At 55.8% G+C, this 21,543-nt stretch overlaps 1 protein-coding gene across 1 annotated transcript in view; it reads right to left on the bottom strand.

Annotated features, from left to right (window-relative positions):
* LOC102937744 (dedicator of cytokinesis protein 2) overlaps window positions 1-21,543 on the bottom strand; it is a 326,706-nt gene that overhangs the window by 54,825 nt on the left and 250,338 nt on the right. The window contains 3 exon segments of the mRNA XM_043545086.1: window positions 783-861; window positions 13,626-13,720; window positions 16,324-16,422. Of these exon segments, the coding sequence (XP_043401021.1) occupies window positions 783-861; window positions 13,626-13,720; window positions 16,324-16,422 (273 nt within the window).

Here is a 21,543-nt window from a genome sequence, read left to right as displayed (position 1 = left end):
TGGCTGTTTGGCCATCAAGTAAGTTCTTAGATAATTCCCAATTATCATTCACATTTTTATGATTAAATGCTTCCTGCCAGCTGATCTGGCTCACAATCATATTCAGCTTAGTGAAACTGGCACTATTAAAGCACCAAATACATCTATTACTGGTCTGGACTTTATTCTGCTTGCACATTATAAATGTGATCACATCATGATCACGTGTTCCAAAGCTACCATTAATTTTTGGTGCTTTGATCAGTTCCTTTTTGCCAGGACAAGGGCTCATAAAGAATTCCCTAGTGCTGGTTGAAAGCCATTTTGACTTAAGAGGGCGAAGAGGCCACATACCAGAGGTGTATGTGCGGGGGACGGCAGGGGTCAGGATCCAGGGACATGCGGGGGTGGGAGGAGGCTAGAGACCAGAGATGAATGGGGGCAGGAACCAGGGACGAGGGGGAGGCTAGAGAACAGAGATATAGGTGGTGTAGGGACCGGAGATGTAGAAGGAGCAGAAACCAGAGATGAAGGGGAGGTAGAAACCAGAGCAGGGGCTGACCGCATCTCACCTGAAACACTAGAAACCTGCTGGGGGGTGACAAGACCAATCTGAAGCCTGCCCAGAAATGCTCCCCCAGACCTTATCACAGGCTCCACTGGAGCAGCCCCAGGTAAAGCATTAGCAAAAATGCTGGCAAAGGCCTGATGCCTCCCCTGCAGCCCCGGCTCTCACAGGCCCCACTCAGCGCTGGACAAGGCCCATGGAAGCAGGCCGAGGCCCTCCCAGCCCCTCCACTCACCTGCAGTTCCAAGCTGCTGCTGCTCAGGAACATCTGGGTCAAGGTGTCAGCAAACTGGTTGATGGCTTGGAGGAACTCCCTGCAGGGAGAGCGACAAAGGCAGTGAGCGGCCCTGCCTGGAATGGTCTGTTGTGCCCTCAGCCCTTGCATGTGAGTGGGACGGGGCTGCTGAGCACTGACGCTACGTGCAGCCAGGCAGGGAGGCTGCTGCAAGGGTGCAGGCTCTCAGCCCCATGCTGCGAGATTTAATTGGGGATCAGTCCTGCTTTGAGCAGGGGGTTGGACTAAATGACATCCTGAGGTCCCTTCCAACCCTGATATTCTATGATTCTATGAAGCATTACCAAACCTCGCAGGTATCTGGCGAGTCTCACACTGGTTGGTGTTTTTCTCCAAGCCCCAGCTCCTGGAGCCCTGGGATTACAGCGGGAGCTGTATAGCATACAGTGTTTTTAAAAATCTGCATCTAGCCTCTGCAGTGGCTGAGAACAGCTGGAGAAGGTGCCACCAGGAGCAGGCAAAGGACTGGCCAGCGCTCGTGTTTGGCTGAACCCCGCAGCTCCCCAGCTCCAGAGTTTGGGGGGTTGACTTGTGATTATTGATACGGACCCTGGACTTCAGGAAAGCAGACTTCGACTCCCTCAGGGAACAGATGGCCAGGATCCCCTGGGGGACTAACATGAAGGGGAAGGGAGTCCAGGAGAGCTGGCTGTATTTCAAGGAATCCCTGTTGAGGTTACAGGGACAAACCATCCCGATGAGTCGAAAGAATAGTAAATATGGCAGGCGACCAGCTTGGCTTAATGGTGAAATCCTAGCGGATCTTAAACATAAAAAAGAAGCTTACAAGAAGTGGAAGGTTGGACATATGACCAGGGAAGAGTATAAAAATATTGCTCGGGCATGTAGGAAAGATATCAGGAGGGCCAAATCGCACCTGGAGCTGCAGCTAGCAAGAGATGTCAAGAGTAACAAGAAGGGTTTCTTCAGGTATGTTGGCAACAAGAAGAAAGCCAAGGAAAGTGTGGGCCCCTTACTGAATGAGGGAGGCAACCTAGTGACAGAGGATGTGGAAAAAGCTAATGTACTCAATGCTTTTTTTGCCTCTGTTTTCACTAACAAGGTCAGCTCCCAGACTGCTGCGCTGGGCATCACAAAATGGGGAAGAGATGGCCAGCCCTCTGTAGAGATAGAGGTGGTTAGGGACTATTTAGAAAAGCTGGACGTGCACAAGTCCATGGGGCCGGACGAATTGCATCCGAGAGTGCTGAAGGAATTGGCGGCTGTGATTGCAGAGCCCTTGGCCATTATCTTTGAAAACTCGTGGCGAACGGGGGAAGTCCCGGATGACTGGAAAAAGGCTAATGTAGTGCCCATCTTTAAAAAAGGGAAGAAGGAGGATCCTGGGAACTACAGGCCAGTCAGCCTCACCTCAGTCCCTGGAAAAATCATGGAGCAGGTCCTCAAAGAATCAATCCTGAAGCACTTAGAGGAGAGGAAAGTGATCAGGAACAGTCAGCATGGATTCACCAAGGGAAGGTCATGCCTGACTAATCTAATCGCCTTTTATGATGAGATTACTGGTTCTGTGGATGAAGGGAAAGCAGTGGATGTATTGTTTCTTGACTTTAGCAAAGCTTTTGACACGGTCTCCCACAGCATTCTTGTCAGCAAGTTAAGGAAGTATGGGCTGGATGAATGCACTATAAGGTGGGTAAAAAGCTGGCTAGATTGTCGGGCTCAACGGGTAGTGATCAATGGCTCCATGTCTAGTTGGCAGCCGGTGTCAAGTGGAGTGCCCCAGGGGTCGGTCCTGGGGCCGGTTTTGTTCAATATCTTCATAAATGATCTGGAGGATGGTGTGGATTGCACTCTCAGCAAATTTGCGGATGATACTAAACTGGGAGGAGTGGTAGATACGCTGGAGGGGAGGGATAGGATACAGAGGGACCTAGACAAGTTGGAGGATTGGGCCAAAAGAAATCTCATGAGGTTCAATAAGGATAAGTGCAGGGTCCTGCACTTAGGACGGAAGAACCCAATGCACCGCTACAGACTAGGGACCGAATGGCTAGGCAGCAGTTCTGCGGAAAAGGACCTAGGGGTGACAGTGGACGAGAAGCTGGATATGAGTCAGCAGTGTGCCCTTGTTGCCAAGAAGGCCAATGGCATTTTGGGATGTATAAGTAGGGGCATAGCGAGCAGATCGAGGGACGTGATCGTTCCCCTCTATTCGACACTGGTGAGGCCTCATCTGGAGTACTGTGTCCAGTTTTGGGCCCCACACTACAAGAAGGATGTGGATAAATTGGAAAGAGTCCAGCGAAGGGCAACAAAAATGATTAGGGGTCTAGAGCACATGACTTATGAGGAGAGGCTGAGGGAGCTGGGATTGTTTAGTCTGCAGAAGAGAAGAATGAGGGGGGATTTGATAGCTGCTTTCAACTACCTGAAAGGGGGTTCCAAAGAGGATGGCTCTAGACTGTTCTCAATGGTAGCAGATGACAGAACGAGGAGTAATGGTCTCAAGTTGCAATGGGGGAGGTTTAGATTGGATATTAGGAAAAACTTTTTCACTAAGAGGGTGGTGAAACACTGGAATGCGTTACCTAGGGAGGTGGTAGAATCTCCTTCCTTACAGGTTTTTAAGGTCAGGCTTGACAAAGCCCTGGCTGGGATGATTTAACGGGGACTTGGTCCTGCTTTGAGCAGGGGGTTGGACTAGATGACCTTCTGGGGTCCCTTCCAACCCTGATATTCTATGATTCTATGATTCTATGATTGGTCGGTCGGGGTGGACAAGACCGGTGGGGGGCATGTCTGGCGGGATTCCTGTGAGTGAAGGTGCTGCACCCCTGGCTCAGGGAGACAGCCCAAAGAGCTCTGAACAGCTGGGCTGTCAGAAATTGGAGCCATCAGCCTGCCTGTCAGAGGCCGGAAGAGGCCCCGCTGTGAGGGGTATTACAAAGCCCTGTCCCCGGGCGAGGAGGCAGCTGTCTGGCTGGTTGGCCTGCTGTCTGCGCTGGAGCAGCCCATGCAGGCGACCTTGACCCCCGCTCCCCCCCGTGTGCACACCCCAACTCATGCCCATGCCTGCATCACCCATACAGGCATGCACCCCCATGCAACAGCATGCCCATACCTCGCCCCCCAGAACAGAGAACCTCACACACAGACACGCACACACACAGCCAGCACGTCCACCCCCAGGGTGGGCACGCTGTGACGAAGTGGGACTGTTCTTAATGTTTCCTCCGAATATGGTGGGGGTGCCTCAGTTTCCCCTATGCAGTTCTTAAGTATCTAGGTGGTGGGGTAAGGGTGTATAATCACTGCAGAGCCCTAGAGGGCATGTGTGTGCGGGGGTCTGGACACAGAGAATGGCCGACACCCTGTTTCCTGGCCACTGATGGCCTGGGCCCTTCCCCCCTGCAAGGTGAGAGCTAAAGGGTTGGAGAACAAAGGAATCAGGTGACCACCTGGCCCGGGGAAAGGAACAAAGCCCAGAGGAGGAGGGGCTGGAGGGAGTTTCAGTTTGGGACTGGCTGGGACATGGAGTGAAGGGCAGACGTGGTTGTCTGGCTCACTGCTCCCCAAAATGGACCCAGCTGAGGGGTCCTGTTCTCTGCACCTACAAGCTCTGTTTTAGACCATGTTCCTGTCGTCTAATAAACCTTCTGTGTTACTGGGTGGCTGAGAGTCACGTCTGACTGCGGAGTTGGGGGGCAGGACCCTCTGGCTTCCCCAGGACGCCGCCTGAGCGGACTCGCTGTGGGAAGCGCACGGAGGGGCAGAGGATGCTGAAGGCTCTGAGGTCAGACCCAGGAAGATGGAAGTTGTGTGAGCTGTGTGTCCTGCAGACAGGCTGCTCCCGGAGAGGAGACTTCCCCAGAGTCCTGCCTGGCTTCGTAGGGAGCAGTTCCAGAGCATCGCCCAGGGACTCCGTGACACACGCACATGTGCACACACAGACCCATCCCCTCTTCTCTCACCTTCCACACCCTGTCCACAGCCACCTCCCCAGTCCTGTCACTGATCCACAAGATCTGTGCCAAGCCCCAGCTTTTCAACAGTCCCTTGGGGGAACCCCTCAGTGGGGCAGTCCCCCAAGGGTTCCACTCTCCCTTTGGGGCAGGCCCTGCAGCCTCCCTGGCTCCTAGACTGAGCCTCTGGGTGCCAGCAGCCCTCCTGCTGCCCCCCGAGAGCTCTGCCCGGCCAGGCCAGCTGAGAGAGGCAGAGGCGTGTCCTGGGCAGAGGCGTGTCCATGCTGCAGGACTCGTGCCCCCAGCCAGGATTCACAGTGACTCCCCAACAGCGTTTCCCAAACAGAGCCGGGTTCACGAGTCACCTGGCCCCAGCGTGGGCAGCCCTTGGGTCAGCGCAGAGACAGAGCCGGTAACGCAGCGTCTGGCCTGGGCAGCCCAGAGCAATTCACCAGCCCAGCTGCTGGGACTCCATTGCCAGGCTGGCTCTGACCCCCTCAGTCAGTTCTCAGGTCAGAGAGCGCCAAGCTCCTTCCAGAGCCCATGCTTAGCCCCCCCACTTACCCCCTCCCACCCACGCTTACCCCCCTGCCCACACTTAGCCCTCTCCACTTAACCCCTCCCCCCCACGCTTAGCCCCCCCACTTACCCCCTCTCACCCACGCTTACCCCCCACTTACCCCCTCCCACCCACGCTTAGCCCCCCACTTAGCCCCTCCCACCAACGATTAGCCCCCCCATGCTTAGACCCCCACTTACCCCCTTCCACCCACGCTTAGCCCCCCTTATCCCCTCCCCCCATGCTTAGACCCCCCACTTACTCCCTCCCACCCACGCTTAGTCCCACCCACGCTTAGACCCCCCCACTTACCCCCTTCCATCCATGCTTACCCCACACACACTTAGCCCCCCCACTGACCCTCTCCCACCTCTCAGGCCTTTGTTCTCGGCTGGGGTCTCTGCTCAGCTCCGGGCTGAGAGGCAGGAGACCCGGGAGTCACTGGAGCTGGCATTGTCTCTCCGACCCCCTGGTGCTCTGGCTCAGTTTCAGCCAGTTCCTTACTCTTGGTCTGTCCTGAGAGCAAACTTAACCCCCCACCCCACGCTGGGGAGCCATGCAAGGTCTGGGGGAAACTGAGGCCCACAGAGTCATAAAAACATTACAAAAATTCCCCACTTTGTTACTCTGTCACTGCCTCCTCCTGGATATCAGGCTATCAATTCCCCTAGGGTACCATACCCCCCACAGCCCTGCCCCCAAAGATATACAGCCCGCTCCCCCCACAGACCCTGCCCCCACAGATGCACAGCCCCCGCGTACCTCCCACAGCCCTGCCCCATAGATACAAAGCCCCCTTCGTCCACAGTACCGTCCCCCCTGTCCTGTCTATACCGGGGCCGCGCTGGGCACAGAACTACCAGCAGCCTCGCCCAGGGCGCTGAGGGGCGTTTAAATCAAGGGTGTGACACACAGCGCTGCCTAGCGGTGGAGCGGTATAACACAGTATAGAATTTCATTGCACCTCCCCTGGCCCCCACCCCACAGATACAGAGCCCCCTCCCTCCCACCTTCCCCACAACCCCTCCTCCACTGATACAGAGCCCCCTCGCCCCATACCTACCCCACAGCCCCTCCCCCACAGTACAATACTTCCACCCCACAGATACACAGCCTCCTCCCCCACAATACCTACCCCACAGCCCCCTCCCCCATGATACCCCTCCCTCACAGTATGATACCCCCACCCCACAGATACAAGGCCCCCCTCCCCTACAGTACCATCCCCCCCACAGCCCTCACCCCACCTCTCTCCTCCACAGTGTCGCACCCCTATGGTCCCTGCCCCACAGATGCATGCTCCCTTCCCCCCACAATCCCTTATCCCTTCAGGGATTCTGCCCATGAACTCCATTACACCAAACATCACCCCACACCCATCATAACCCAAAGACCCACCTCAGCCCCATGTCTCCCACCTCCCTCCCCAGCCTGGCGGAGGGCGGCTGAACTGAAGGCAGGTCCCTTCCTGCCTTTGGGGAGAACCCTGGGCATCCCAACAGGGCTACGATGTCTCTACCCTGGCTACTCCACGGGCCCTGGCCTGGCTAGAGCATTTTGTAGGCAGAGGCTCCCCCAGCCCCAGCGCCTGTTCCCTGCCCATGCCAGGCCCAGCCCCTCTCTGGGGCAGCTGAGCCTAGTGTGCCCCCAGCATCCCCCAGGTTGGAGCAAGCAGCCCCCACCCCAGCTCAGCTGCACTTGGGTGAAGAGGACCTGTAGGTGCCGGGCGGACTCAGCCCTTTGTGGGGACAGGGATGTTTTACCGGGACATGTAGGGCCTGTTTGCACTCGGGACGCTACAAGGGCCCAACAGCAGCGCTCCAGCGTAAACACTCGTGCCAGCCGCGTAGTCCAGCCACCTCCCCGAGATGGGGCAGCTGGGCCGTGGGAAGAATTCTTCCGTCAACCGAGCGCTGGCCGTACCGGGCCAGGGGGCTGAACTACACTGCTGGGGAGCGAGGGGAGGGTTACACCCCTGAGGTCGACCCCACATTTCAGCTCAGACCAGCCCTACATTTGCCACCTTTGAGGCCTGGGCATGTTTCAGGTAGAAGCTGCAGCACCGGCCCCAGACTCAGCTGCAGGCAGGAGCCAGGCTGAGCGGAGGCAGCGGCTGGGCCAGGGGGCCTCCGACAGGTGAGCAGGGGGACCCGAAAAACAAGACGTGTCCATTCCGTTGCAGGTCTGTGCGCTCCCTGAGCACAGCTGCCAAAATCTTTTCCCTTAGTATCGGCTCCAGCACCCGAACAGCGGCACAGTGCGTGGGGAACGTGTGAACCCACACGGGCTGCTGCTCGGCAGACTTGTGCTAGGAAAGCAGCGGAAGCAGCTTGAGGCCTTGTGGAGCGAGCCATTAGATTAGCTGGGGGCGAGATGTTCGTGAGTTCGTAACACGCCCACATACATGAAGGAATCCACAATGAGACTCTGGGCAGAGAGCGGGGGACCTTTCATTCTTTCCGTATTGCACCAGCTGAGCAGATCTGCAGAACGGTGTGGTGCATTGTGGGTAGCCAGCTAGAGCCCGCCGAACACCCAGTGAAAGAGGCGCTGTCCCTCTCCATTCACATGGGGCGTAGGGGGGACACCGGCAGGAAGATTGCTGGACTGCAATGGGATTGTGAGACCACCTTTGGAAGGAACGACGGTGTGGTTGCAACTGGCCTTTGTCCTTGAAAAAAGGCTGAATGTGGAGGCTCCGATGTGAGAGCCTGGATCTCTGAAGTGATAGTCACCAGGAAGGCCACTTTCCAGGAAAGCAGTAACAACAAATATGTTGTAATGGTTCGAATGGGGGCCCTGTAAGTTTGGACAGGACAAGGTTCAGGTCCCAGCAGGGGCGGGGTAGAGGGATCTCTCACCTGGCGGTACACCCTCTTCAGGCCTTTGAAAAACCGGGTGACCATGTCATGAGAGAAGATGGATTGGTTGTCCACCTTGGGATGGAAGGCAGAGATGGCCGCTAGGTGGCCTTGACTGAAGAGAGCGCTCGGTCTGGTTGTTTCAGTAGGAGCAGGTACTCTAAGATAAGCTGCAGAGATGACGGTGACAGTGGTATTTGCTGTTGGGAGCACCATATGGAAAATCACTTCCATTTTGCAAGGTAGGTGGCCCAGGTGGAGGGCTTTCTCCTGCTCAGTAGGACCTTGCAGACCTGCTCCAAGAAAGCCTGCTCTCCCGGATTTAGACCTGGAGCTTCCAGGCTGTCTGATGAAGAGAGCTGAGATTCGAGTGCAGCAACCAACCATGGTCCTGGGAGATCGAGTCTGGATGCCGTGGAAGTTGGAGTGGCGCCTCCACGGACGTGCTGAGAAGAGTGGTAAACCAGTGCTGCCTGAGCTCTGCAGGGACCAGCAGGATGACCTGCGCTCGGTCTCGCTTGATCTTCATCAGAACCTTGTGAATCAGTGGGGTAGCAGGAAATGTGCAGTAAAGGCATCTTGTCCATGGCAACAGGAACGCGCCTGTGAGGGACCCCGGGCTGTGACCTCGCAGGGAGCAGAGATGATGTAATTTCCTGCTGTCACAGGTGGCAAATAGGTCTACAAGGCCCGGGGAGTCCTTCACCATCGAAAGATGTCCCTCACCATATCCAGCTGATGTGTCGGTTGCTAGGGACAAAGACAGCTGAGGTCTTGAGAAGGGTCTCCCTGCACATACCGTGTGGCTATCCAGCCACATCAGCGAGCTGAGGTCCTGGGTCGGAATTGTGCGCACCGAGTCCAGGTGATGGTGAGAGGGGGAGTAGACCGTGGCTAGCCAGGCTGGGAGAGGTCTGAGACATAGTCTCGCACGTTGCACTAGTTATATGCATGACACCATCTGGCCCAGGAGGCTCAGACACTTCCGTATGCGATTGGATGAGCTCAAAGGGATCTTAGCATGGCTGTTACTGAGTGGAACTGGTCTTCCGGAAGCGTAGCTCTCGCTTGCACGGAATCGGGAACCGCCCCAATGAATCTCTGTCCTTTGGGTGGACGCCTTACGTTCAGCAGGAGGCAAATGCATTGAAGGTCAATTGGATGAGACGGATGTCGGCTTCCAATTGAGCTCTGGAGCGGCCTTTTGTCACGGAGTGTGGGGGAGTCCAGGCCCTGCACCCCTCTTCCTGGGACTCACTGAGACTCTCAGCCAGCCAGCAAAACAGAAGGTTTATTGGACAACAGGAACACAGTCCAAAACAGAGCTTGTGGGGACACCCAGGACCCCTCAGTCAAGTCCTTCTGGGGGAGCAGGGAGCTTAGACCCCAGCCCTGGGGTTCCCTGTGTTCCTCCACCCAGCCCCAAACTGAAACCAAACCCACCCAGCAGGTTCCCTGCTGCAGCCTCCGTCCACATTCCTGGGCAGAGGTGTCACCTCCCCCTCCCCCTCCTGGCTCAGGTGACAGGCTCTCAGGTCTCCCGTCCCCAGGGCACATTCCCAGGTCAACACTCCCCCCTCCCTGCTGCGTCACATCGTCACACCTTTGACTAGCCAGTCATTGAGAGACGGAAAGAAGGGGACTCCCTTTTTTCTGAAACATGTTGCTACCACTTCCATACCCTTGGTGAAAACTCGCAGAGTGGCTGGTAATGGCCTTGGTTCACTACAAACCTAAGGAGATGTCTGTGGCCATGAAAGATCGAGATGTGGAAATAAGCCTCTTTTAGATCAAGGGCAGCATACCAGTCCCCAGGATCAGCAAGGGGGTGATGGAGCCAAGGAGACCATGCGGAACTTTACACTCTTGAGATACCGGTTGAGACAGCGCAGGTCTAAACTGGGTCTGAGACCCGCCTTGGCTTTCACAATTAGGAAGTAACAGGAATAGAAACTGTTTCCTCTCACCTGAACTGGAACCTCTTCCATGGGTCCCACCCGAAGGAGGAACTGGGCTTCTTGTTCCAACAGATGCTTGTGAGAATGGTCCCTGAAGAGAGATGGGGGGCTGGGGGGGTGGACAGGAATTGGATGGTGTAACCCAGTTTTACTGTGCTGAGAACCCAGCTGTCTGATGTGATCTGGGTCCAGGCATCCAGGAAGTGTGAGCGGTGGTAGGAGAACAAGGGGGTAGCTAGATCCGATGCAGGGGGGCTGGAATGCCGACCTTGAGCATCTCGTCAAATGAGTGCTTCGATGATCCCGGGTGAGAGGGACCCGACAAGGAGGTTGGGGGAGAAGGTCTGTGCCTGAATCTGTCATTCTTTCTCCTGGGCTCGTCCTGCCTAGGTGGCTGACAGAATGAACGGTCCGTCTGCTGTGGCCTGTGCTGCTTCCTCGACCCTGCCGGTGCATAAAGTCCCAAGGATTTCAGGGTTGCTTTTGAGTCCTTGAGGCCAAGTCTGTCGTCCGTTTGCTCTGAGAGGAGTGCTGATCCCTCGAATGGAAGGTCCTGAATAGTCTGTGGTGCCTCGTGAGGGAGCCCTGAGGCTGCAGGCAGGAGCTCTGGTGCACTGTTACCGCTGTGGCCATTGATCTGGCCACGGAGTCAGCTGCGTCCAGGGCCACCTGCAGGGAGGCACAAACCAAGGTTTTCCCCTTCTCAATCAGGGAGGAAAACTCCTGTCTGGAGTCCTGTGGGAGAAGGTCCTTGAATTTTTGATCAAGCTGAACTCCCACATATTAACATCACAACGACCCAGCAAGGCTTGCTGGTTCGCTGGGTGGATCTGAAGGCCCCTGTAGAATAAGCCTGCAGTCTGAACAGGTCCAATCTCTTTGGGTCCTTTGCCTTGGGCATAGGAGCCGTCTGTCCCTGGCGAGCCCTTTCGCTGGCAGGGGTCCCAGGGGAGGGGGAGAAACAAGGGATCAATATCGCAGGGCTGGTACGAGATACTTGCACTCTGTGTGCTTTGCTGCCAGAAGGAGGGAGGCTGGGGTTTGCCGCAGGGCCTTAATTGTGTCCATGATGGCTTCATTTAGCAGCTGGGCCGTGTGCTGCCTCGTTGACCATGTTAGAGGCTGCCTGCTTCAAAGAGTGCTGGCAAGCCCTGTAGTGGCCCTGTGGTGGGGAGCCCCCTGGGGTTACTAATGCCTCATCCCGAGAGCGGGATGAGGAGGCTGAAACGGGCTGGAGAGCCTCCACTGGTTCCTGCAGGAAGCTGCTGGGCTTCTCCCGTGGCTCGGTGCCATGCTCTGTACCAGAGTCCGGATCTGTAGCCCCACTGCGGAGTGCCGGGGGCGCCCTGACCTCCGAGACAACAGAGTACGAGTGTCTGGACGGGATGCCCTGTGGTGGGGGAAACCCCCAAGGGCTCCAAAAGGGGCACTGCATGGCTGCGGTCCCCATGGACCCAATGGCCAAACGCCGGGAGGCACCGGGGCAGGATAGGAACGGCCTGGAGAACAGCAAGGAGGGAATTACGAGCCCATCTTGGAGTCTGACGAAGACGACAAGCTGTGGGGCAGAGACCAGGGCGGTGCCGTGTCGCTCGGTGCCGGAGAGGGTCACTGAGGTGATCTCGAGGCTGACAACATGCTGGACAATGGCCCCGGCATTGGGTGAGGTTCTGGTGCTGGCTCCCTGCTACTTGGTGGCACTGGCGGTGCCAAGTCTTGACCCTCTGGGGATCCTGGTACCGGAAGGGTGGAAAGGTCCCTGGCCGCGGCCAACGCCTCAGGAACTGGCCGCTGCGTTTGCTCTGGGCTGCTCCCTTGCAGGTGTCTGAGGGGCTTGATGCGGCACCAGAAGACGTGGTGCTGGGGAGGAAGAGCGGCCGACAGGTCTCACCCTCTCTTCTTTTGCCCTCAGTACCGGGGACCTGCTCTTGTCTTGGTGTCTGCGGGGCTTCTTGGGCACCGGGGGAAATGACCGGGGCACTGGGCACCCCCCCACAGTGCCCAGCCCCCTTGTGGCACCCAGCCTCCCGCAGCGCCCAGATCCCCGAGGTGCCTGGCCCTCCCCCCGCACAGCGCCCAGCTCCCCACCCCACGGTGCCCAGCCCCCTTGTGGCACCCAGCCCCCCCACGGTGCCCAGCTCCCTGCAGTGCCCAGCCCCTCCCCCCCGCAGTGCCCAGCCCCCCCGCAGCACCCAGCTAGGGTTGCCAACTTTCTACTCGCACAAAACTGGACACCCTTGCCCTGCCCCTCCTCCAAGGCTCTGCTCCCGCTCACCCCCGCCCCCCCCGTCGATCGCTCTCCCCACCCTCACTCACTTGCTCATTTTCATCTCAGGGGGTTGGGGTGAGGGAGGGGCTGAGGGCTCTGGGGTGGGGCCAGAAATTAGGTGTTTGGGTGTAGGAGGGGGCTCCGGGCCGGGAGGCGGAGCTGAGGGGTTCGGAGGACGGGGGTGGGGGCTCCGGGCCGGGAGGCGGAGCTGAGGGGTTCGGAGGATGGGAGGGGGCTCCGGGCTGCTGCAGGGGGTTGGTGTGTGGGACGGGGTACAGACTCTGGGCTGGGATTGCGGATTCCAGGGTGGGGCCAAAAATGAAGGATTCAGGGTGTGGGAGGGAGCTCCGGGAAGGGACAGGGCGTTGGGGTGGGGGGGAGGGCTCTGGCTGGGCGTGTGGGCTCTGGGGTGGGGCCCCAGGACTCCCGCCCCCAGCAAACAGAGCAGGAGCAAAATGTAATAGCCTGTCCTCAACCAACTCCCACCTAACACTCCAGGGCCCCCCCAACCCACCCCCCTGTTAAATGTCTCTATGGCCATGGCCCCCCCCAGCCCACCCCCTTGTTAAATGCCCCCTTGGCTATGGCCCCCCCAACCCACCCCCCTCTTAAACATTCCTGTGGCCCCAGCCCCCCTAACTCACCCCCCATTAAATGCCCCCATGGTCCCGGCCCCCTAACTTGTCCCTCGTTAAATGCCTCTGCGGTGATGGTCCCCCCAACCTGCCCTCCCATTAGATGCCCCCATGGCCACAGCCCCCCCCACACCCCATAGGCCCAGGTTACCAAGCTTTCACCCCAGAGACACACGACGCCTCTTCTGTGTAAGGCGTGTCACTGAGCTGCCCCTCTGGCACGGCACCGCGCAGGGGCTGGACAGAACAATGCCGATAACGTGCCACGACACCCCCAGCCCAGCTCCTGGCTAAACACCCCCCTGGTGCCCCCACCTCCCGCAAACACCCCCCAGCCATCAGTGCTTCCCTGTCCCACACAGCCCCCAGCACCTCCCCAACCGGCCACCCAGCTCCTTCGCCTTTCCACCCCTGCTGAGCTGGAGCTTCCAGGATCCCCCTGGCCTGGCTGCCGGGGCATGTGCCCTGTGGGTGCTTGTGGGAGAGGAGCCCTGCAGCCCCTCTGTCTCTGGACAGGCAGGTCCAGTCTCCGCACGTTCCTTCCCACCAGCCCAGCCTTGCGGCGGGGCCCTGCTCACCGGTTCTGCACCATGTTCATCACCATCCAGTCGGAGGGGTACACAGTCTTGCCAATCAGATCCTTGAACAGGATGAAGGTCTCCATGAGAAAGTCCTGCCGAGCAAGGAGGCCCTGTTAGGACCCAGGATGCTGCCAGTTGCCTGCAGCCCCTGGGTTCGCCCAGGGGTGAGGGTGCCCAACCCGGGCGGGGCGAGCTGGCTGAGGAAGGAGGTGAGGCTGACAGCGGGGGAAGCAGTGAGAGGATGGGGCACCCGGCAGGTGAGGGAAGGTTTGCCCATCTCTTCAGGGCTCTCATAGGGCCCCAAGAGCAAAGTGTCTCCTCCCTGGCCTGGGAGCAGGCTGTGCCAGCTCCTCCCCCACGCACCAGCCTGTCTCTAACTGGCGTCGCCACCACGGCCTCTGGCCTGAAGCTGCAGCTGAGTCTGGCGGCACTGGCTCCTGGCTCCCTCCCAGGGCCACAGTGCGAGCCCAAGGGCAGGAGACTGGCCCAGGCCCAGGGGACACTGGCCCTCCTCACCCGCTGTCCGGGGGCAGGGGCGCAAACATGCTTCCTGGCTTTGGGGCTGCTAGGCAGTGAGCTCAGCTCAGCCCTCCCTTGCCACGACCCTCCCCAGCCAACAGCAGGGGATCAGACCAGCTGCCCCTTGGCAGGGCACCACAAGGGGTGGGGTGGACAGGACACAGTTTCCCCCTCCCTCACACACTGGGTAAAAACTTGTCCCCAGTTGGTGCCCCGGAGCCAGCACAGAGCGAGCGGGCAGGTCTCTTCCCTCTGCCCACGGAGAAGGGGAAAAGCAGCAGAGGCAGTCGGGCTGGGGGGTGCCAAGGACACAGAGCTGGCGGTGGGGGCGCCATGGGGGAGAGGGTTCTGAGGAGCTGGGGGGCACCATGGGGGGTGTCGAGGCTCTGGCTCTGGGGTGCAATGGGGGAGGGGGTGCCGAGGAGCTGGCAGTGGGAATCCCGTTGGGGGAGGGGGACGCCGAGGTGCTGGCTCACAGGTGCTGTGGGGGAGGGGGCGCCGAGGAGCTGGCTGTGGGGTGCCGTGGGGGAGGGGGCGCCGAGGAGCTGGCAGTGGGGATCCTGTTGGGGGAGGGAGCACCGAGGAGCTGGCAATGGGGGTGCCGTGGGGCAGGGGGCGCCGAGGAGCTGGCTGGCGGGTGCCGTGGGGGAGGGCGCGCCGAGGAGCTGGCTGTGGGGTGCCGTGGGGGAGGGCGCGCCGAGGCGCTGGCTGTGGGGTGCCGTGGGGGAGGGGGCACCGAGGAGCTGGCAGTGGGGATCCCGTTGGGGGAGGGGGCATCGAGGAGCTGGCAATGGGGGTGCCGTGGGGGAGGGGGCGCCGAGGAGCTGGCTGTGGGGTGCCGTGGGGGAGGGGGCGCCGAGGCGCTGGCTGTGGGGTGCCGTGGGGGGGGGGGGCGCCGAGGCGCTGGCTGTGGGGTGCCGTGGGGGAGGGGGCGCCGAGGAGCTGGCAGTGGGGTGCCGTGGGGGAGGGGGCGCCGAGGAGCTGGCAGTGGGGTGCCGTGGGGGAGGGGGCGCCGAGGCGCTGGCTGTGGGGTGCCGTGGGGGGGGGGGCGCCGAGGCGCTGGCTGTGGGGTGCCGTGGGGGGGGCGCCGAGGAGCTGGCAGTGGGGTGCCGTGGGGGGGGGGGGCGCCGAGGCGCTGGCTGTGGGGTGCCGTGGGGGGGGGGGCGCCGAGGCGCTGGCTGTGGGGTGCCGTGGGGGGGGCACCGAGGCGCTGGCTGTGGGGTGCCGTGGGGGGGGGGGGCGCCGAGGCGCTGGCTGTGGGGTGCCATGGGGGGGCGCCGAGGAGCTGGCAGTGGGGTGCCGTGGGGGGGGGGGGCGCCGTGGTAGCCTGGGGAACAGCACTGTCACTGCCAGGCCTCTTACGACCGCGCAGCCTGCAGAGCCCCGGCCAGGACCCCGAACTCCGCCACTGTCTCCTAGCAACGTCTGGGGGGGGCTGGCTCGATCCAGGCGTCTGGCTGGAGCGAGGACCCAGCCCGGCTGCTCGGGGGCGCTAGCGAGGGGGGAGGCAAGCACAGAAGAGTACCATCCACCCCCCCCCGCCCCCTGAGCTATTCAGCTTTGTGGCACAGGCTCAGATCTGGCCAGGCCCATGCACCGCCCCCACTGACCCACCTGACACCAGCCTTTAAGCGCCCCCTCCCCCCCCGGGTGTCTGTCCCAGTCTCCTCCCTTCGATCCCCCTCCTGGCCCGGCTCTGCAGCCCCTAACCCCATTCCATCCCCTCTGCCAGTTTCATCACTTTGCCATCAGCTGCAGAGCTGCTCCTGGAGCTAAATCCCGAGCCGATGCCAGCCGGTGATGCTCTGGGGCCGCTGGACTTCGCCCCCCGTGGGCCCTACGTGGCACCCTCCCATAGAGGCACCAAGGCGAGGCATCACTGCCAGTGAGCCAGGCCAGCACCTCTCCTTGCAGCCTGGCTTGGGGGCGGCCTGCCAGCTGGGCACTGCCCATCTGGGTGTGGGAGACCCCTGCCCGCAGCCCATGGGAAGGGACCGGCCTGGGCCACGCAGAAGGGATGCAGAGCAGCTAGGGAGTGTCTGGGACGGGATGGGGGCAGGGGCTGTCCGGCCCGGGGGCGGGGGAGCGGCTGCTACGTCAGTACCACAGCGAGCGACAGCCCCCTGGGAGCTGCCGGGCCGAGCCCTGGAGAGCACAGGCTGAGCGGGCGACTCACCACCAAGTCGGGCCGGGCAGAGAAGGCCTGGATGTAGGAGCTGTAATGGGCCTCGTCCATCTGGTTCAGGATGGCTGCCATGCAGGCCACGTAGTGACTCTGAGGAGAGACAGCCCCGGGGAGTCAACAGGACAGACGCCGACCCAGGCCTTGCAGTGCAGTGAACCGAGCGATTGCTCGCTGGGATCCCCCAGCCTGACCCCCGGCCTCCGCCCGCCCATAGAATCACAGGACTGGAAAGGACCTCAAGAGGTCATCTAGTCCAGTCTCCTGCTCTCATGGCAGGACTAAGTATCACCTAGACCATCCCTGACAGGTGTTTGTCCAACCTGCTCTGAAAACTCCTCAGTGATGGAGACTCCACAACCTCCCTGGGCAATTTATTCCAGTGCTTAACCACCCTGACAGTTAGGAAGTTTTTCTTAATGTCCAACCTAAACCTCCTTTGCCGCAATTTAAGCCCATTGCTTCTTGTCCTATTCTCAGAGGTTAAGAACAATTTTTCTCTCTCCTCCTTGTAACAACCTTTTACATACTTGAAAACTGTTATGTCCCTTCTCAGTCTTCTCTTCTCCAGACAAAACAAATCCAATTTTTTCAATCTTCCCTCATAGGTCATGTTTTCCAGACCTTTGATCATTTTTGTCGCTCTTCTCTGGACTATCTCCAGTTTGTCCACATCTTTCCTGAAATGTGGCACCCAGAACTGGACACAATACTCCACTTAAGGCCTAATCAGCGTGGAGTAGAGCAGAAGAATTACTTCTTGTGTCTTGCTTACAACATGCGTGCTAATACATCCCGGAATGATGTTTGGTTTTTTTGCAACAGCGTTACACTGTTGACTCATATTTAGCTTGTGATCCACTGTGACCCCCAGATCCCTTTCCGCAGCACTCTTTCCTAGGCAGTCATTTCCTGGGCTGTCGATTAATCGCAATTAACTCACATGATTATCTCAAAAAAATTAATCACGATTAATCGCACTGTTAAACAATAGAATAAAAATTGAAATTTATTAAATATTTTTTGATGTTTTCTACATTTTCAAATATATTGATTTCTATTACAACACAGAATACAAAGTGTACAGAGCTCACTTGATACTATTGTTTTTGATTACAAATATTTGCACTTTAAAAATGATAAACAAAAGAAATAGTATTTTTCAATTCACCTCATACAAGTACTGTGGCGCAATCTCTTTACTGTGAAAGTGTAACTTACAAATGTAGATATTTATTACATAACTGCACTCAAAAACAAAACAATGTAAAACTTGAGAGCCTACAAGTCCACTCAGTCCTACTTCTTGGTCAGCTAATCGCTAAGACAAATAAGTTTCTTTACATTTACGGGAGATAATGCTGCTGCCTGCTTCTTATTTACCATGTCACCTGAAAGTGAGAACAGGCATTCATGTGGTACTTTTGTAGCCGGCATTGCAAGGTATTTACGTGCCAGATATGCTAAACATTTGTTTGCCCCTTCATGCTTCAGCCACCCTTCCAGGGGACATGCTTCCATGCTGATGATGCTCGTAATGCATTCATTAAATTTGTGACTGAACTCCTTGGGGGAGAATTGTACGTCTCCTGTTCTGTTTTACCCACATTCTGCCCTATATTTCATGTCAGAGCAGCCTCAGATGATGACCCAGCACATGTTCATTTTAAGAACACTGTCACAGCAGATTTGACAAAATGCAAAGAAGGTACCAATGTGAGATTTCTAAAAATAGCTACAGCATTTGACCTAAGGTTTAAGAATCCGAAGCGCTTGTGACGTTATTGACACAAACTGGGACAGTATAGATTATTGTTGCAACCAAGGTACTATACAGGCACCAAATCTTGTATAAAGGGGGTCAAATAAGGTGTCTAAGACAAGGTTATTGTTGGCTGGTTATGATTATGCTATCTGTATGCATGTATCATTTTTGTATGTAAAGTTATAAGTATTGGCTCTATACTGTCTGTATTTCAAACTTGTGATATGCTTCTGGGTGACACCCCAGACAATTTGGCATCTGCACTATCTAGCCTGCTTGATGGCCCATTAAGGACCATCAGCTATACAACTGACCCATTGAGAGAAGGCAGATACACCTTGGGACTCAGCCAGGTATGCAGGGACCTGCTTATGGACAGAACTCTAATGTTTTTCCATGCCATGTGCTGGGTAGCTTGCCTTAGGAACAAAGAAAGCAGATGCCACATGGCAAGAGACTATAAAAGACTGCTGCAGCTTCTCCATCTTGTCTTCAATCCTGCTGCTGACCTCTGGAGGAACTGTGCTTGAAACGGAAGCTCTGAACAAAGGACTGAATGACCCATCCCAGCTGGGGATGTTCTCCAGAGACTTGATTTGAACCTGCAGTTTATTCCATCACTGAATCATAGAATATCAGGGTTGGAAGGGACCCCAGAAGGTCATCTAGTCCAACCCCCTGCTCAAAGCAGGACCAAGTCCCAGTTAAATCATCCCAGCCAGGGCTGTGTCAAGCCTGACCTTAAAAACCTCTAAGGATGGAGATTCTACCACCTCCCTAGGTAACGCATTCCAGTGTTTCACCACCCTCTTAGTGAAAAAGTTTTTCCTAATATCCAATCTAAACCTCCCCCACTGCAACTTGAGACCATTACTCCTCGTTCTGTCATCTGCCACCATTGAGAACAGTCTAGAGCCATCCTCTTTGGAACCCCCTTTCAGGTAGTTGAAAGCAGCTATCAAATCCCCCCTCATTCTTCTCTTCTGCAGACTAAACAATCCCAGCTCCCTCAGCCTCTCCTCATAAGTCATGTGCTCTAGACCCCTAATCATTTTTGTTGCCCTTCGCTGGACTCTCTCCAATTTATCCACATCCTTCTTGTAGTGTGGGGCCCAAAACTGGACACAGTACTCCAGATGAGGCCTCACCAGTGTCGAATAGAGGGGAACGATCACGTCCCTCGATCTGCTGGCAATGCCCCTACTTATACATCCCAAAATGCCATTGGCCTTCTTGGCAACAAGGGCACACTGCTGACTCATATCCAGCTTCTCGTCCACCGTCACCCCTAGGTCCTTTTCCGCAGAACTGCTGCCTAGCCATTCGGTCCCTAGTCTGTAGCGGTGCATTGGATTCTTCCATCCTAAGTGCAGGACTGCTACAAGCCTGAACCAAAAACTTTGCCATTACTGTATGTAATTGATTCCATTTAACCAATTTTAGCTCTCATCTATATTTCTTTCTTTTTATGAATAAATCTTTAGATTTTCGATTCTAAAGGATTGGCAACAGCGAGATTTGTGGGTAAGGTCTGATTTGTATATTGACCTGGGTCTGGGGCTTGGTCCTTTGGGATCGAGAGAACCCTTTTTCTCTTGCTGGGGCATTGGTTTCCATAACCATTCATCCCCATAACAAGTGGCACTGGTGGTGATACTGGGAAACTGGAGTGACTAAGGAAATTGCTTGTGTGACTTATGGTTAGCCAGTGGGGTAAAACCAAAGTCCTCTCTGACTGGCGGGTTGGTGTGCCTTAGAAGTGTAGAAACCCCAGCCTTGGGCTGTAACTGCCCTGCTCTAAGCAATTTGTCCTGAATTGATACTCTAAGTTGTGTCCTGCCAGAGGCAGCACCGTTACAGTGCCGTCCAAAATCTGAGAGGGACGAGATGTGGAGCATGCTTTCAGAAGTCTTAAAAGAGCAACATTCCGATGGGGAAACTACAGAACCCAAACCACCAAAAATAAAATCAATCTTCTGCTGGCATCTGACACAGATGATGAAAATGAACATGCGTCAGTCTGCTTTGCTTTGGATCGTTATAGAGCGGAACCCATCATCAGCATGGACGCATGTCCTCTGGAATAATGGTTGAAGTATGAAGGCACATATGAATCTTTAGCGGATCTGGCACATAAATATCTTGCGATACTGGCTACAACAGTGCCATGCAAACACCTGTTCTCACTTTCAGGTGACACTGTAAACAAGAAGCAGGCAGCATTATCTCCTGCAAATTGTAACCAAACTTGTTTGTCTGACCGATGGGCTGAAGTAGGACTGAGTGGACTTGTAGGTTTTACATTGTTTTATTTTTGAATGCAGTTATTTTTGTACATAATTCTACATTTGTAAGTTCAACTTTCATGATAAAGAGATTGCACTACAGTACTTGTATTAGGTGAATTGTAAAATACTATTTCTTTTGTTTTTTACAGTGCAAATATTTGTAATTAAAAATACATATAAAGTGAGCATACATACATATACATACATATACACTTTGTATTCTGTGTTGTAATTGAAAACAAAACATTTGAAAATGTAGAAAACATCCAAAACTATTTAAATAAATGGTATACTATTATAGTTTAACAACACGATTAATTGAAATTAATTTGTTTAATCGCTTGATAGCCCTAGTCATTTCCCATTTTGTATGCGTGCAACTGATGGTTCCTTCCTAAGTGCAGTGCTTTGCATTTGTCCTTACTGAATTTCATCCTATTTACTTCAGAGCATTTCTCCAGTTTGTCAAGATTGTTTTGAATTCTAATCCTGACCTTCAAAGCACTTGCAATCGCTCCCAGCTTGGTAACATCCACAAACTTTATAAGCGTACTCTTTATGCCATTATCAAAATCATTGATGAAGATGTTGAACAGAACCGGGCCCAGAAATGATCCCTGCGGGACCCCACTCATTAGGCCCTTCCAGCATGACTGCGAACCACTGATAACTACTCTCTGGGAACGGTTTTCCAACCAGTTTTGCACCCACCTTATAGTAGCTCCATCTAGGTTGCATTTCCCTAGTTTGTTTATGAGAAGGTCATGTGAGAAAGTATCAAAAACTTTACTAAAGTCAAGATATACCACCTCTACCGCTTCCCCCCATCCACAAGGCTTGTTACCCTGTCAAAGAAAGCTATCAGGTTGGTTTGATGCAATTTGTTTTTGACAAATGCATTCTGACTGTTACTTATCACCTTATCTTCCAGATGTTTGCAAACTGCTTGCTTAATTGTTTGCTCCATTATCTTTCCGGGTACAGAAGTTAAGATGACTGATCTGTAATTCCTGGGCTGTCCTTATTTCCCTTTTTAGAGATGGGCACTATATTTGCCCTTTTCCACTCTTCTGGAATCTCTCCCATCCTCCATGACTTCTCAAAGATAATCGCTGATGGCTCAGATATCTCCTCAGTCAGCTCCTTGAGTATTCTAGGGTT

The sequence above is a fragment of the Chelonia mydas genome, chromosome 4, assembly GCF_015237465.2.
Source record: "Chelonia mydas isolate rCheMyd1 chromosome 4, rCheMyd1.pri.v2, whole genome shotgun sequence".
NCBI classification, from domain to species: domain Eukaryota; kingdom Metazoa; phylum Chordata; order Testudines; family Cheloniidae; genus Chelonia; species Chelonia mydas.
Note: the sequence above shows the minus strand (reverse complement) of the source record. Positions and strands in the feature narration are given on the sequence as shown.